This window comes from Corvus kubaryi, unplaced genomic scaffold (assembly GCF_017639235.1).
Source record: "Corvus kubaryi isolate FWS band 111438036 unplaced genomic scaffold, C.kubaryi_AGA036_p1.0 37392, whole genome shotgun sequence".
Lineage (NCBI taxonomy): Eukaryota > Metazoa > Chordata > Aves > Passeriformes > Corvidae > Corvus > Corvus kubaryi.
The window spans coordinates 7,902,357-7,920,384 of NW_024581131.1; the positions used below are offsets into that span (position 1 = coordinate 7,902,357).

Consider the following 18,028-nt stretch of genomic DNA (forward strand, 5'->3'; position numbering starts at 1 on the left):
GAAAACGAGGAAGAAAACTTCATTAATCAGCTTCAGTTTCCAGAAGCAAAATGGGACAAATAAGCAGTTTGCAAACGCTTAGCTGATACTATTAGTACCCAAACATGGGTTTGTCTAGAATGCTCCAAGTCAAGCATATCTAATTTCCTTCTGTTGAGGAAATAACATGTCGCTGTGCCGAATGGTGACACCTTCTCTCGTCTTTCAGCTTTAGTAAGGCTGTTCTGCAGATGCGGGTGGAGGACTTTGTGTGGTGGTGTTTGCAGTGGGGTGTTATGCCCAGAGTGGTGTTTGCTTAATGAGTAGGTTTTATTCCATTTTGAGTGCAATTCTTCAAGACATACACTAATTTGAGAGAATAGAGAGCATATTGAGTATACAGTGATCATCTGTCAGGAACATCAGAAGTGTAATGACCAAGCCTTAGGACATGGGCTAGTTGATGTCTGGAGTTTCCTTTTGAAGCCTGTTTTTCTGTGATTTCCAGCTGACATTCAGGAGTATGATTTTTCAGATGTTCTGATGGGCTTCCTAAGCAGTAAGTCAGATGATGGTGGTTTAGTGACATTTTTAAAGAGAGCCTCATCTTTTGCACACTCAGCCTATCTTCCTTCTTCAGTCTCAAGGTTATGACTCAAAAAGAGAGATCCCTCTCCCCAAATGATCATTCAGTGCATTCCTAAAATTTCACTTTTCTAAGGCAAGCTGTGAGACACTTAAAGCTTATCTGTGGGTCTCTCTTCTTCCCAGAGCTAGTGAAAATCATTAATTGTACAGGGTCTTCTGATGCTCTGAAAGAGTATCCTAATTAACAGGAGTCAGCTTGATATGTAATATCATTCTTTCCCATACACACTAAGACTTTTTTGCTGTACCCACTGTATATTCTAGGAATTAAATGAAGCAGAATATGTGATAATCCAATTATTCTTCCCTGAAATGAAGAATAAACTAAGAAGACAGAGGAGTGTACAAAATATTTTTCTGTAAATTTGCTGATGCTTTGTTTTGAACATTTAGATCCCAGTCCTGCTGTGGGTCATGTGAAGCTGAATTTATAGTAGTGGTGGACATTAGGCTAAAATTCTTGGTATTGTTTCAGAGAACATTAGCATTTATATACGTTCTTGATAGGTAGATGGCTGATGGGGGATTCAATAGTGTTGGTGTTATTAACTTTGAATTTGCAGCCTTTGTGTATGTATTTCCATGTTTTCAGGATAGTGACTTCTAACAAAACTGAATTTTTTGTATGTAAAGATTTTACTTGAGCCCAGATAAAAGAGGTAGCTCAAATTCCCTGCAATGCAGAAAACTTAAGTATCATGGACATTGTCTGAAGAAGGAGGAATGTATTTGAAAAACAAGTTTTTATCACATGTCATGGCAAGCAAACTTCAGTTTCCTGAAAAGAAATTTTCAGAAGAATGCATGAATGAGTAGCCAAAACAAATGAGTTAATTCTCAGTCCTGTAGGGAAAGTCTTAGATCTGAACACCCTAGAATGTGTGTTGACAAGGGTCATTAGGTCTACAACATAAAAATCTTAAGGCTTGCTACCTTCTCCATGTAACACAGGGCTCTGGTTCTGAGCATCTGTAGCATATCCATAATCCTCATATCTGATTTTCACTAAGTGCTTAAGTTCACATTATTAAAGTCTACAATGTATTAGGGATATTGACTTTGGTTAATATAAATCTTCAGTTTGTTCCTGCTTGTGTGATGGCTGCTGTGTTACCTTCTGGAGTGAGCTTACTGTCCAAGTTCAGGCTGTATTTTCTATAGCTTGGCTTGTTCAGCAGACAATAATGCTTGAGAAATTTCTGCCCCCTCCATTTGCTGAAGCACAAAGAGGTAAATGAGACATCTGTGAAATGTCTGTGAAATGATTATTTCAAGGAAAGATAAAAATTGCTTACCTTAATAAAAGTTGTGCTGTCTTTTGGGTTTTTTGGTGCGGGTATAACTGCAGTCATCACTTGGTGTGGTCCCTGAGGTTGTTGAATTTGCCATACCTGAGCTGGCCTGCTAACTCCGGTGGGGTCTGTAGAAATGGTGCTTGTGAAAGAGGATAAGGACCTTTGAACTGGTTTGACTGACTGAAGGAAAGCTGTAAACCTCTCTCTACACTCCCTCCCTCATTCTAGTTCTTGAAAATGGCGTGGTGTGGGTCTGTTGGGCAGAGGCAGTGCCAGTACCAGTGGACCACCACAGAAGCTGACTTCGTTTATGGAGCAATCTTCCCCTTTTGGAATTGCAAAGGCTTCCGGGGAAGGAAATAAGATACAAATTAGAATACAGCAATAATAAAAAAATTATGGAGTACTAAAAATAAATCATCTGTTTTGGCATTCCTCAGAATGGCTATTAGTTTAGAGATTAAAACAAGTCTAATCATGTTGTCAACAGCATTAAGGGAGTGTGTGCCATAGCCCAGCTTAGCCATTGCCTCAGGTTGCTTATGGTAAATCAGCCAAAATCTGCAAGCAGTGGTTGTCATTCACCTAAAGTATATTTGGCACTGAAGAAAGGATTAGATGACAAATGCCCCAAATGGGATATTAAAAAATGGGTATAGAAGGAACAGCTATCACAATTAGAAAGCTTTCAGTTTAGAGTCTAAAATTAAAAGCCTCAGACATGCTTAGTTGTTAATCCAGTGTTTTCTCAGCATCAGAGCAGAACCGTGAAGCAGAGCTGTAGCTGTTCTAACTCACAGCTGTGTTTGTATCAGCACTTAAAACTGCAGTGGTGTTTACTGATGATTCACCTGGACCTTGGTCCCTCACAGCAGCGTGGCAGGTACTTAAGGTTACACATATTGGCCTGCTGTCTTGAAATTATTGGGATCTGTATGAGCTGCAGTAGACTGAGCCTTTTGGTAGAAATAAGCATGAATGATGACATCTTTTAAACAGTGTATCTTCTGGTCTAATCTCCTTTGGAACAGTTGAGAGGGAATACTGAAGAAAAACTTGTGGCTGTTGGAAGTGGTGGGGAAAAAAAGCAAGAAATGTCCTTTGAGTAAAGACTGCTTTTTGGAGACTCTAACTCATGGCTACTTGCTTAAAATGCAGAAGATGCTCGGGTTTTGAGTGAAACATGCTTGTTGCTGCCTGAAAGCTAGAGATTAGTTTATATCCTGTGTGCTTCTAGTTAGTTATTAATTGCAAGTATAAAATTATTTTGAAGCTTTTGGTTAGTTATTTGAAACTCTGTAATATATGAGTAGCACAATTATTATCTTAAAAAGAAAGAGAAGTACTCAACTGTAAAATTGGTTCAGAGTCATATCCAGTATCTTGATATGGCTGTAATTTCTGGGACTTGGAAAGCTTTTGATATGTTGTCAGTCCAAATAGCTGTATATTTGCAGCAATAGCTGCAAATAGTCTCATGCATAAGAAACTTGAAGCTTTTGTGGGAATTGTTATTTATTCTCATTTTCAGATGAGTGTCCTTGATGGTGATAGCCTTTCTTTAAATAGGTCATTAGTGTCTTTTGCTTATTTCTCCCTTTTCCTGCTCATAGATATGACTGAAGATCATATTGTTCAAAGACCTTCTGCTTCATTTGAGAGGAGACCTGCCTGTTCAGAGATGATGGGAAAAGTGATTTATTTCTCCCCTACCCCCCAAAATTGCATGGGAAAGGGGTGGAAATGTGTAAACTTCCTTAATAAGCCCATTTAGCTCCCTCCCCAGTTAGCACTCTTCTTTTGCTGCAGATTCTGTGATTCCTCCTATCCTGAGCCCTGGAGACTGATACTTTTTTGCCCTGTACACATTTAGTCTTATTAAGTAGTTTGGGAATTGTATTCTTATCTTCTAAATTCCTGCACCATTTCTTGAGGGAACAGAAGGAACAGCAGGATGGCTTTAGTTGTCACAGTGCCAGTGTGTGTTGCAGTGGTTTCTTGAGTGAAGTCAGGAATGCTCTGGGACCAAAGAGGTGATGGAAGCTCTTTGATTAGATGACTTAATGGGTGCATTTTATAGCTGCACAAAGTGGAGATTATGGCATATACAGTGTGTTGGTCTGGCTGGACTGGCACAGTTCTGTTTGTCGTGAATGGGTATCTTTGGTTTAACTCAAAACATGTTTCTATTTTTTTTTTTTTTAGTATAAAATTAAACATTAGTATAAGCTGAAATAAGAATTTTTCCACCTGCTGAAGGTGTTCATAGGGTTTTGTTTGTTATTGAGTTTAAAATTGCAAGCATGCAAATGAACGTGCTTAGGTTGCGTGCCTTGACAAACTCGTGTCTGTAGTTGGAGTGTACTTTTCCCCAAACATTGAGTTAAAGCACATCAGCACAGTGAAACATAAAATGTGTTGGTTTGAGCGAAATGTTAAGAGCAGCTGTGAGATCTGTGCATAACAGAGCACCTGACTTGCACAGTTGGATTACTCTTGTTCAATACGTTTGCTGCACCCCTCTTCCATTAAGTCAGTACAATGTGTAGATACAATTTTTTGGACTGTCCTGATACGTTGTAATGCAGTGTTCCTTATGGAGAGAGAAAGGAAATCTAGCTTTAACTTCAGGTAGGTGTAGTTAAGTCATGTTCACAAGCTGATGGAAAGTTTCAGCAGTTCATTCTGCACTTTTTGATACGAGGATACCCTGAATTTTGAGTGTCTGCAGTGTGTCTTAAAATGGGTTGAACGTAGTGAGATTTGAACTGTTTTTCCCTTTCCTAAAATAACTCACATTTTGTGAAAGAAGAAGGGGACCTGGGGTCAATGGACTGAATATGAGGCAGCAATATGCCCTTGCTGTCAAGAAAGCCAACAGCACTCCTGGGCTTCATCAGGAGGAATGCTGCCATCAGATCAAGAACCTCCCTCTCTACTGAGTGCTGGTGAAACGACCCTTGAAGTGCTGTGCCCAACTCTGGGCTCCTCAGCACGAGAGAGACATGGACATGCTGGTGTGAGCCGATCCAAGGGCCACAGAGATCATTAAGGGACCAGATCATCCATCATAGAAGACAAGGCCAATTGAGTTGGGATTGTTCGCCCTGGACAACAGAAGGCTCAGGGGATCTTGTCAGTGTGTCTGAAGGAGTAAAGATGGAGCTGGACTCTTCTCAGTGGTATCCAGGGAAAGGACTAGAGGCAACAAGCACAAACTAAAGTAGAGAAAATTCTGCTTAAATGAAAAAAACCCCCAACTTCTGGTGAGGGTGATGAATCACAGGAACAGGTGGCCCAGAGAGGTTGTGGAGTCTCCAGCCTCAGAGATACTCAGAACCTGGCCGTGTGAGTTTTCTGTTTTCTGTAGCTTTTGCATACAAATGTGCTAGAATGTGCTTTTAGAGGGGAAAGTGCATAACCTGCAAAGCATGTGAACACCCCCCAGTAGTGTTGCAAGTGTCTCCTTACTGCTGCCCCCCTTTAGCAGGTGAATGTTTTTGGAAATCTTGAGTCCTTTCCTCCAAGGATTTTTCAGCTTCACACTGTCTTGTAACCTTTTTAAGGGGCTCTTGAAACTGTATTGAATGTCAGCTTGTTTAGCTTTGAGAGATCACTAGGATGTTGTACTCCTTTTCCATATGGGTGAGCAGGTAAAGATGAGGGCTTTTCTTGCAAGCACTTCAATAATACTTGAGCATCCATTAGTTGACAGGCAGTTGTCTTTCTTCTTTGTTCTCAGTTGCCAATAGTATACTATACTATATGTCTGTAATATATATATTTTAAAATAATAAATTAGAATAAAATACCTTGTAGGAAAACTGTAGTGGAGAAGGCTGGTTCTCAAGGGTTCTGTTTGCTTTGTACACATCTTTGAATACAATGTGATTAGTTGTAATGATTACCTGCTGTGGCATATTTTTGGGTTTGATGTAATGATTTTGTCGAGAACATCCAGGTCTCAAAATTCAGTGCTTGAAAAAAGGGGGGGAAAAAGGTAATTTGAGTAAGTAATTTGCAGCTTAATGCTCTGCGAGATAGACATTCTTTTCTTCTGTAAACAGTTGGGGCTATTTAATTTCACAGTGGAGTTTTTGTAGCTTTAAAGGTGGGATGGGGGAAGTAAATTTTAAATGTGCAGGAATCTAAACTTCATAGCAATTTCCTGTAAACTCCTGTTTTGTGCCATGGGCTTGTATAAGTTTGAGAACGTTGTTGAAATTGGAGAGGTTTGAACTGATTTATATCATCTGTACAACTGGCCCCTTTTGTGTAAGCAGGTTATGTAAGGTTTGGCAACTGTACTGCATTTTGGGAGATGGAAAAAGTGTTTGGGCAGCATTGGCTGCTTTTTATTATGTCTGTGATACCTTCCAGCTCACATGGCTGATTGGCTGCTCTTGGAGGGCACAGCCCTGATTTCTAATCTTTGCAAAAATGATGACGAGAGACATGAAGCATCAGGAAATAAGAAATGACCTGCAGCTCTAAAACTGAGGGGAAATATGGTCTTCATCCTGGTTTTGCTTCTGCACCTGGAATTTTAAAATGAGTTAAGCAGGGGAAAGAAAGCAAACCAACCAACCAACCAACCAAAAAAAACCCCAAAACAAAACCCCAAAAACAAAGCCAACAAAAAGCCCCACTGGGATGCAGTTTGCCAACTTCAAAATCTGTTTATTTTTGAAAGGTGGTTTTCAGTCCTATTCTGATAGACAGGAAGCACCATTTAAGCCCTGATTCAATGTGGTAATTTATATGCCAAAACCCAGTGACTTGTTGACTGCAGTTGAATTGCATTTAATTAAGTTCTGACTAGAAAGCTTGGTAGCGAAGTTTGCAGCTGCTGTGCTTACATACAGAGCAGGAACTGAATTTTATGTGCCCTCTTGGGTCTGGTACTTCTGGCTATTGGACTGGATGGACTGATAGTGGCTGTGTGTTCAGAAGGAAGTGTAGATTTACATCCTATCTTTGGTGGAGCTTTGGCTTTTGTTCTGCTTTGTTCCAGCCGGTTTCTTTGGTGTAGCAAGGTGCAGTTCAGTTTAGGGACAGAATTGGTGCAAGTGCTGTGAAATTATTATTTGATAGTCTCTTTTTCACCTTGCCCCTACTTCCTTTCTGCCTTGAAAGCCTGGAGTTAGGGTTAAAAACCAGTAATGGGGGAAGACACTTAAGCATCTCTGAAGAACTAAATCAAGTCACCCACAAGTTTGTCCAAGGTCTGCTTTTTGTTCAGAGCTTCTGTAGTGCTGCTTGGTTACATTATTTTAAAGAGTGTTGATTTGTGATAGCTGCTTAGCAATGAATTTTGCTCACAAGGGCTTTTTTTTTTCTTTCATTAGCTCTTTAGGAAGTCATGTTTTCATTTTCTTTTACAGCCTCAGTGCTGTTAGACTTTTATTGACCTATTGCAGTGCAAGCAGGATATAAAACTCCTCAGATACCAGATCTCAGTCCTGAAATGTGATTGATCTAAGGTGTACAAAGATACTGGTTTTGATATTTTTAGTTTCTTACAATTCTTATGGTGTGCCCTGGCTCAGGGATATTTTAAACTCTGTAATTTACATTTAAAAACACCACCACCAACAACAAAATCAACCAAACAACTACCCAAATGCTTGCCTTAGGATCTTCATTATCATTCAATGTGCATCATTTCAACGGGCTTCAAAAACTGGGAGGCATAATAACACAGGTAGTACCAGCCTGAGATTCTTTGCTTAGTCTACTTATTTTTCTGAAATGTTATCTGGGCTAAATACCCATTTTTTTTTAAATGGTGAAATGAAAATGATAGGGATTGTTAATGTGTTGGGCAGCAGCAAAATAGGTTCTATTTGAAAAACAAAAAGGCCAGTCCTGAACTGTCATTTGTCCCAGAAACACTGGTGATGTCTTGACTGTTTGAAAGTGCTTATTTTTTTTGTTGAGGCCAATAAGAGATGTGGACTCTTGAGCATTCTTTAAAAAATAAATTTAGGAGAGCCCTTTTTTATTTCCATCTCCAGAAATGATATGTCAGTTATCACTCCAGGCTCCTGAATTACAGTTAATTTAAATCAGGATTAATCAAATCAGTTCCTTCATATAAACTGATAAACTGTTAAGACATGCAGACTGATTTCTTTCTCTGAGAAGCCACTTGGAGCTTTTTGCCATGTTCTCCCCCTGTCCTTAAAGCTCCAATCAAGAGTGTCTGTTTTTTGTGTAAGAATTGATCCTGTATACTGGAGGCATTTGGAAGAAGCAAGCCGTGAAGCATAATGGTGACGTCAGGACATTATTAAAATCTTTAATTTCTCCACTGTTTTTTCCTGTATTGCTCTTTCTCTGATGAACCAGCTAGTGCAAGCAGATTTCAGAAATTTTGACAGGAGACTAATATTTTTAACAAGATCTATGGGTTATTTCATGGGTAGTTAGCCTTTGTTTTTCTCTTCATCATAAATCATATCAAGGAAGCTTTCCCCTTGCCCCAAAATTTTCTCTTGTTACTGTTCCAGTTAAGTTTGCAGTGCTGGTTTAGCTAAGCTTGTGCCATTCTTTCCGTAATAACCACGGATGTTTCTTTTCTCTAGGATTTATAACTTGTGCAAAAAAATTTCTGTCTTCAGGTGACTCTGTGTTTCAGCCAGGACACTGTATTTTTAACTTGGTTTGAGCTAGCTTTGTCACTCAAAATAGAAGAGGGCAAAAAACCCAGGAAGACTTGACACTATGCATTCTTGAAAATCCCTCTCAGGCATTGCAATTAAAACATGACATTTTATGACCTGTTACAATCTCATGTCCAGTGCTGTGTTGTGCCTTGTGCTGCCAAAAAAATGTCAAAAGAGCCTAGATGTTAGGCTAGAGAAGGGTGGAAGAAGAGGGCTGAGAAGGACTGCCCTAGCTAATTGCAGAGTCAAAGGTGAGAGACTGAAACTTGCCTAGGGGGAGTTGATGAGAAATGCCTCTTTCTCTGGGCAAGTTTCACAGGCAGCTTCCGCTGGCTGGTTGCTGCCTGTATTTGCCTCCTCTGTTTAAGCACCACTGGTGGGGGAACATTGCTCAGGCAAATCATTTGCTAAGGTAACTGAAAGGTTTTGGGTTTTTTAATTTTGTTTCCTTGTAGAATGCTAACATCAGCACCAAGGGTGGGCACCAGAGAAGAAGTGCTGCATTTGGCAGTGGTATGGTTTTAAATGGGCTCGCTTAGACCAGAGAAGAGCAGTCCTGCTGCAGAAGCAGCTGATCTCTTCGTACATTGATTTCCAGACTCCCCATTCACAGTCTTGATGTGCTGAGAGATCCCCAAACCAGAGCAAATTTCCTAGAATTCATGGCAATTCAGCACCTGCTGCCTGATGAAAGGATGGAAGCATCTTTGGAAAGGAGAGGGGGTTAAATGGGGGCAAAAATTGTATTTGCCTTTCCATGGCTTGGCATGCACTCCCATGGTGGACCACGGGGATTCTGTGCAGCACACAGAGGGAAGGAAACTTTTACCTCTTTAGGTGTTTGATTAATGCAGAGACTCAGTACACTCTGAAAAGTTCACCGGGAAGATCAGCTTTATGATACTTGTGAGATGGCAGAGACACCCTGTAGTCAGGACAAGGTGGTGACAGGGTATGTTGCTTTAAAAAAGTCCAGCTGAGAGAGAAGTGCTTTGAAAGAAGGCTGCTGCATTTAGAGTGTTCTCCATGTTGTCTAAGTGCATCTTCATCCTGCTAACCCTTCATTTTTGGTGCAGTTACTTTGCTAATACCACGTAGTGTTAAACCTTTGAATAATATTGAGCTTAGTGCCTGGTAATGAGCTGAAATGTAGAGATGTAATTTTCCTGTGACAAATTTGTGTGTGAATTTGAAAGTACTACTTTTGTACAGAAGTCTCTGTGAGGCCACGAGTAAATACACATCACCTATGAAATCAAACAACAGTATTTTTTGGGAAAAGGGCTCTTTACCTGGAGCTCCTTTAATATCATAGAAAAGCCATGAGGGCCCTTTGGTTTACAAATTTATATTTTTTTCCCCTTCATCTGAATGCATTGAGCTTCAGTGCAGGCTGCAATTTTAATGGGAGGCTTGAGGAGAGGAATTTTGTTCCATGATATTTTAGGGGATGTTTGTTCATCCTTTTAACCTGCTTTAAAGGTTTAATAGGACTTAGCTGGTTTTGTCTCCATTGTTTTTTCTTTTAGGTAACTTAAATGGGATTTTTCATTTTGGTCTAAGCTCCTTTTTAGTCTGCACTTATACATTTCAATGGCCACATGATATGGCCCAAAGTCACTTCTAATAGCCATGTTTTTCTTCATTCAACAGTTCATCTTTTGTCTGTCTTTATTTGTGTAGAGTTGGATGCAGGTGGTGCAAGCTAGTGCGGATGAGCTGGATCAAAGAACTGATTTGACCTGACCAAAAATGAGTATTTGGCCATATCAGTGTCACAGTGTGATTCAGCAACTGGTTGTGCAGGCAGGTTTTTTTTTTTTGCCTGCTTTTCTCTGTCTTTAGTTGTTTGTCAATAGCTGCTTCCCTACACAGTCTGAGTTGCCACAAATTACAGCCTGACTTGTTAAGGAAAACCAAAATGAGTGGCAATTTACATTCATAGGTTGTCCTGTGAACTGGGGCAGCTCTCAGCTACTGCTGCTGCTTCTTCAGGAGCAGTCTGTCCTGGTTGCTGGAGCTGAGGAAGCTTTGGGAAGGCATCTGGGGACATGATTCTGCCTCAGCCACTCTAATGTGAGCTGTCTCAGAAACCTGAAGACTCACCTGCATGGAAGCTTTTTTATTTCAACTAGAAAACTTGTTTTACCCTCACACTCAGGTGTGTGTGTGTTGTGATACAAGTGAGCAATTTCTGTCTGTCTCTCTCTCTATCTCTATGGTTATCTATATTCCCCTCTTCAGTGGGGTAAACTGCTCATGATTATAGATGCTGCTATGATCAGAGTGGTCTAAGTAGGTGCTGTGACTGCCCTGGAACTGCCTCTGGGAACACAGGCCCCTGGAACAGCACTTTAGATCCGCTTAAATTGGGGTGTAGGATGTACCTGGAGATCAGAGCATTTTAAGGTTAAGTGTGTTGTGAGGGACACTTGCTGGGGATAACTGTAGAGTTGCCTGTTCCTCCTTGGCTGAAATGATGGTTCCAGCTGCAGGTAAAGCAGCTACAGAGCCTCTGCAGTTTGTAGGAGGATCTTGGGCAGCGAAGGGAGACTGCCCTGCAGAGAAACATGACAGCAATTACAAATGTAGTCCCCACATCATCCCTGAAGTGGACAGCATTCTCTTTCATAAAATAAAGCATGAAGCTTTTGTGTATAAGTGTGTTTTCACAGTCCACACTCATTTACTTCCTTCGTGGTTTCTCCTGTGATTGCATAGCGAGTGCTGTCTTCTTCAGGGGAGCTGAGGGTCTGGGATAATCCAGGTTATGAAACATCTGGCTAAGCATTGTGCAAGACTGAATAGATGTCTCTTTACCATGTTTTTCTGGAGCTCCAGTGCTAGGAGGACTCAGCTTTGATGCAGCTCAGTGTGCTTGCCCAGCTGATGCCCATCTGATGCTCCTGTTGATCTAATACAGCTCAGGGAACCTGGGGAGGTGATGGGTCCAGTGCACAGATACCTGGTTTTCTTTGAGGCCTTACTCAGGGCAAAGGCTTCCTGATATAGACCCACGCCCCAAATGGCTGTGAAGGCACTGGGAAACAGTATCACTTCTCTGACTGGCCTGGGGCAGCTGTGCTAGGGATTGGCTGTGTTGTGTTTGCATGTGGAACTTGCAAGCTGGGTATGTGATGCTGGGCAATGTTTACCAGCTGTGGACTGGCTGTCCTCTTCCAACCAGACCATTTCTCTTGTAACTGCACAGTCTCAGCTTTTCATGAAAATGTTGTGTGATTTGCCACACTTTGACCTGGTCCTTTCCAGTTGATGCATGCTGTTAATGTCTGTTCTGGCTACTTAAATTGCCTATAGGTGGAGTGACAGGGAAACTGGGACATGGATGAGAATGGGGAAACACATCCAAAAATTTAATGTCTTTCTAAGTCTTCATGGAGTCATGATTTATTTACTGACAGAAGCAAACTTCAGGACACTGGATTTTATTCATTTTTTTCTCTCTAGATTTGCAAAAGGATGTTAAGCTGTGGCCATTGCCTGCTTGGATAGGTAATTAGTTGCTTCAGAATGTGATTTAGGATATTAACTATAATAACTGGCCACACAAGGATGGTACTCAGTTGTAAATGCTTATGACAATCACATACTGCCCAGCATTGGAAAAGAACGGTAAATACATTATGCAGAGGCAAAACTTGTGAGATGATTTAATGAAGGACTTCTTTTGTGCCCTGTGGGCCTGGGGTTTGATTTGCTTTAATAAGTATGCTAAAGTTTTGGGAGTAAACACTGGTGTCTGTACACTGCTGTATGTTTGTACCACTACAGGCTTTGCAAAGAGCTGCTATCCCGGCGTGTCTTGTGGCTTAATTTGTGTATGTCTCTTTCAGATACATGTACTGGACTGACTGGGGTGAAACACCCCGAATAGAACGGGCAGGGATGGACAGCAGCATGCGGAAGATAATTGTTGATTCTGATATTTATTGGCCAAATGGACTCACGATAGATCTCGACGAGCAGAAACTTTACTGGGCTGACGCAAAACTGAGTTTCATTCATAGGGCAAATCTGGATGGTTCCTTTAGGTAAGTTTCCTTTTGTCTATAATAAGGTGTAAGTTATTCCTCACTTTCTGTGTTCATTTTGAAATGAGGCTTTTTTTTCCCCAGTAGTCTAGAATAATGCAAATATCTTATGGGTTTTTTAAATGCAGTTCTTAACAACCTTGCAAAAAATAGCCTCACATACTATAAAACTGGTTTTAAGACTATTTGTATCAGTATTTCACATAGACTATTCACAGCCTTCTTGTACAGCAGGATTTTTCATTTTTAGGCTCTTACTTTTCTTGAAAATAGTTGGAGATGCTTATTTTTGACCCTAGGCAATATAACATTTAACTAGTCTAGTGATTGGGATTTTACAGTAGTGTTAATATTTTTTTTACCAACAGGAAATACACATTGAGAGACACTTGTCTGTGGCCCCATCCAAAGATGTCCTTTATGTCATGCCTATTAATTAACCAAATTCAGGTTGATTCAGACAACAGGCAGTTAGGAAGCAGATTTTCCTAAAGCTTGCTGGAAAGCGCAGTATGGAAATTCTGTTTGGTGGCTCCTTTCCAAGTGAGCTGTTGAGTTTTGGCTTTTGTAGACATGGAGAAGTGACACTTGAGGCAGGGCAGACAGGCATTCGAGATTGCATCTTCAATTGTGTGCAGTGTTCAATGGGAAGGCTGTGTTGGTCCTGAAGGGTGAGTATCATATGCAGTAAAATGTCCTGCCCGAGTAATCTCTGCCTTGGTGTCTGGCTTTGGTCTTCAGGTAGTTTTAAATGACATTTTCATTTTCATGATTTCATAACATTTTAAATGCCTGTGTCAGTAAAAGTGTTTTGCCTTGGTGAAAAGTTGGAGGAGTTCTATTTTACATATTTCTGTGTAATAGAATAATATGCCTTCCCAAAAAACCCCCCCCATTTTCCATGGTGTTTTTCAATTTTATGTTTTTTTACTGAGAAGCACTCTGTGCCTGATTTTCACAGTCGTAAAAGACCAATAGCAATATTGACATGCTTTATAAAACACCCTGAAGTTCCTTTGAGAGCACTGTGTAAGAGCTGGATAATGGGGGCATTGTAGTAAGTGACAAGTAGTGACTGACAGTCCAAAGTGTTGACAAGGGAAAAGGCCTTTGCAGAAAGCAGTGGCAGCTCAAAGTCTGGCTGCAGGTTTGTAGACAGAAAGAAAGATTTTCGTATAATACAACAGGAATGCGTTTGTTTTATCTGGGGACGAGTGGCACAGGGTGAGATTTCCAGGTCGTTTCTGCAGTTTTCATGCACATACTACCTGTGTAGACTTTACTTACACGTGTGTGTAAACCTTGAGATTATAATGGGCAAGTAAAATCTGTTCTGCTCATTTTAAGGTAGAGAAGGGCCACCTGAAAGGGAGCAAGCCTTTGAATACACTAATTCCAGCAATCTGTCAAATTACTCTGTGATAGATCAATGCCCCACCTCCCAAACAGATTTCTGTTGAACCATAAATCAAACAGTGTTTTAGGAAAAAATAATGTATTTTGCATTAAGAAAAAATTGGCTCACTCTTGCATATTTTACTCAGCTGCTAGAGCATGTAAATGCATGCTTGAGGTCAGAATATTCCTGTACAATGTACAGTCTGGAAGTTCCTGATGTCTAACTGCACGTGAACTTTCAGGTATTGTCCAACGTAATAACTCCTGAAGTGTTAAGTATATTCATAAAATGCCATGAAGATTGATATTAATCATAATTCCTTTTAAATGAACTTTTTAGTTATTCCCTTTTCCATTCCCCTGATCAGTGTTGAAACAGAAGTCTGTGAAGTTGGGACTCCTAGATTCTGGTGTCAGGGTGGACCTTCAGTAAGAGTTCAGACTAGATGGTAACTTCAGAAGTTGTTTCTGCTCCTTAAACATGGAGCAAACAAGTTTCACTCATACATGACAATAAAGAAATCTGTGATGTTTCAAATGCTTCCGCCCCTCCCATCCTAGAATCCATTCAGGATTATCTCAAAATTCAAATAAAAAGGAAATTTGCGTTTTGTGTGGTGGATTAATGGTACTGAAGCAATCTGCCTCTTAGCAAGCTTCAATTTGCAACCACATTTTCTGGAACTATTTCAAGGGATGTAATTACAGAAGAAAGGGAGACTTGATATCTAAGAATGATGGAAATAGGGGCAATACATAGTGGAAAACAGCTGTTATGATATTAGGACACAGCCACTGCTGTTATTAGTTAAGGAGAAAGAGCAGTGGTGAGAGTGGAAAGAGAAAGTGAAATTAGTATTTGTACTTATTCTGTTGTGTTTTATGGTAAGAGAAGTAGTGGTAATTAGAAAGACAGAATTTTTAGAACAGTTTCAATTTTATCTCTGGAAGAGAAAGATTATTAATCATTTTGTTTTCTCATGTATATGCCAGAGCTCATTTGCATGTGTCAGTCTGTTTTAAGCTTGTCCATGTCTGAATATATATCAAGAATTTTGGGGGTACTTATTCCCCCCGACCCTGGAAAATGCAAATAAGTACCTATGCTGCTCAAAATGAAAGAGAATTCTTTCCCTGCCAAATTTTAACTGTTTTTTGTTTTTCCTTGAATATCTTCAGTGGAAAAAAAAAAAAAAAAAAGAATGCAGATTGAATATAGGTATAAGAAAATTAAGTTCCTCCTTTTCCTTCAGGATGGCACTGAGACTTCAGCTATCTCAAAGTTGTATGATGAAAAATTTTGAATAATGGTTTGCTGTGTCATAACACTGATTTGAAAGGTGTGTGCATACCTTTGTGTATACCTAAAATGCATGAATTTTGTGGAAACCGAGTACCTAGTGTTTTGACTGAGGAATTGTCAGGCATTTTTCCTCCAACTTAATAAATATCTTCAAAACTACTGAATCGAAATGATATACATTTATTGCAACAGGTATAAATTTTGGGATCCTGTGAAAACATGTTAGAAGTGTCATGTGTTTTGTGGCTTTCAGTTCAGCTAATTCTCGGAAGTGTGGCTATATGTCATTGAAAAAAATCTGAAATGTTTCTGATTTGTATTAATTATAAATATTTAGTTTTAGGAAAAGTACAACTGACCTTTGCTCTACATTAAAAATTAATCTGAAAAATACTTGTTTCTGCTGCAGACAAAGTTAAGAGGGGTTGTTTAATGAGACTCATAGGTCATTTCTTCTTTTTTCTGCTAGAAGAATGAGTGCAGCTGAAGTTCTGGGCAAAGATGTCATATAATACTTTAATCTGAGGACCACTCTTTGGACCTAAGTTTCCTTGAAAAGTCACTTGTGTTTGGGTATTTGCACAGCTCCTGAAGTTAAGGAACTTCAGGGGTCAGTGTAGAGCCCGAATCAGATACTTTGATGCTCTGAAACCCAATATATTTGTGTCCTTATGCTATGAAGGGATAAAACCTTATTTTACATTTTTTCAGTCTGATTGTCACTTTTATCAGCAGGTGAATCTCTTGGTCCCATGAATTTGTTGAAAGATGACAGTTCCTCTATGAGTTTTTACAAAGCCAGGTTTTTTAATGTGTGGTAACAAGTGGAAGCAATCCCTTTTTAATCCTTACTCTTTCTCCCAAAAAGGCAAAAAGTTGTTGAAGGTAGCCTTACTCATCCCTTTGCTCTGACGTTGTCTGGGGACACTCTGTACTGGACGGACTGGCAGACGCGCTCCATCCACGCCTGTAACAAAAGGACGGGAGAGAAAAGGAGAGAGATCTTGTCTGCCCTGTACTCGCCCATGGACATCCAGGTCCTGAGTCCGGACCGGCAGCCGTACTGTATGTCCTGCTTTCCCTCAAACCCTCTGCATGACTGCTACTTATCTGTCAGGGAAAACCTTAGTCAGAAAAATGAGTCGTGTGCAGTTTCAAAGTTTTGCATGCTTGTCAAGGGATTGGTTGCTAAAGGTAGAAGTGCTTGAATCCTGTACCTTCTTTTGAATATTCCTGCCTGAATTGGTGTAAGCTCACTCACTGTCCCATTTGGTAGCAAAATCCAAAATCCAGTGCGGTACTTCAGTGAATTCTTTTGGTTTGGAATATTTGAACAAGAACGGTACCAACTCACCTGACATCTTTTTAATGCCATTACTTTAAAGACAACTGTAAGAAATGCTTATGATAACCTTTTTTAAAATAAGTAGAATTGACATGAAATATATAATGTTCATGTTGTACTTGTAAGGCAGTTTTTGCAGTCCAGACTTGATCATGGTTATCTTCAATACGTATCAAATCGTTTGTGAATATCTTAGTATGGAAGGGATTTAGTTTTGAGCTTTTATATGAACACACATGTGCCTCTATTTTTCTTTATATCCTATGGTGCTGCGTCATAGGAAGGCACATGTAGAGTATTCAGAATCGCGTAGAGCTGCATATATTTTGTATGTGCATGTGATATCATGTGGCAGTTGGTCTAGGTCTTGGGGTTTTTTAGGATTGTGAGAATGGGACTTAAAAGCAATGTTGTAGAAATGTATGTAATTGAGTAGCTCTGGGAAGAATCAACTCGTGTCTAGAGGAAGTACTCTTGCTGTTTGGACTGGCTTCTTTATTTATGCCAACTGTAAAATCTGCTTCCCTAAAGATAACATTTGTTATTCCAATGAAGTTTATAAGAGGTGAGTAAACAGGCCTGAAAGTAAGCAACAGGAGTTTGGAGATCACCTTGGGGATGGAACATGTGCAAGTTTTCACTGAGGTTGCTGGATATGCACAGCACCCTGGTCTATCTCACAGCTCCAGATAAGAGTTTGTCTGTGCTGAATTCCTGTCATTGCTTTTAGCTCCAGGAATGTCCCAGCCTTGGGTCATAGTATTTCTGAGTCAGTCACAAAGAAAATACAGCACATAGGGAAAGAGCATATGCTGAAAATAGCTCAGATGCCATTGACTTCATTAAGATCAGGCTTGGATTCCTTCCTCACCATTTTTTTTTGCTCTGTGAGTGTCAGTGGAAGTAATATGTCAAATTAGCCAGACATTTTGTGCTTTCATATGAAAGTAGTTCAGGTGATGATTCAAACTATAGTTTTGCAGGAATCTTGCAAAAGTTGCAAGTATTTTTTATAAGTGGCAATATTTATCCATAATTACTTATTAATACGGTTTTATGTCTTGCTGCCATTTTTTTCCCATCTAAAGGAGAAAGGAGTGTTCAGTTGTCCTATGTCCATCCCTGTCCTGTGCATGCAACACTACTGTAATGGAGGAATTGTACAAATTGTTATGTTTTCTTTTCTTTCATAGAACTGGTTGTCCCATCAGTTGCGTACATCTCAATTTAGGTGCCCCTGGAGTTAGATACTGGGGAGGGGGGGGAATCAAGCATTTTATATTGTGATTCCTCTGTCTTTTAGCACTAAAGCTTATGCCAGTCATTTGGGAACTATAATT

The 18,028-nt window shown here is 39.9% G+C and overlaps 1 protein-coding gene across 2 annotated transcripts in view; it reads left to right on the forward strand.

Annotated features, from left to right (window-relative positions):
• The window catches only part of LRP5 (LDL receptor related protein 5), a 141,878-nt gene that overhangs the window by 34,926 nt on the left and 88,924 nt on the right, over nucleotides 1-18,028 (forward strand). For both annotated transcript variants that reach the window (XM_042038298.1, XM_042038299.1), the window contains 2 exons: nucleotides 12,445-12,642; nucleotides 16,212-16,408. In XM_042038298.1, the coding sequence (XP_041894232.1) occupies nucleotides 12,445-12,642; nucleotides 16,212-16,408 (395 nt within the window). The remainder of the gene's footprint in view (nucleotides 1-12,444; nucleotides 12,643-16,211; nucleotides 16,409-18,028) is intronic.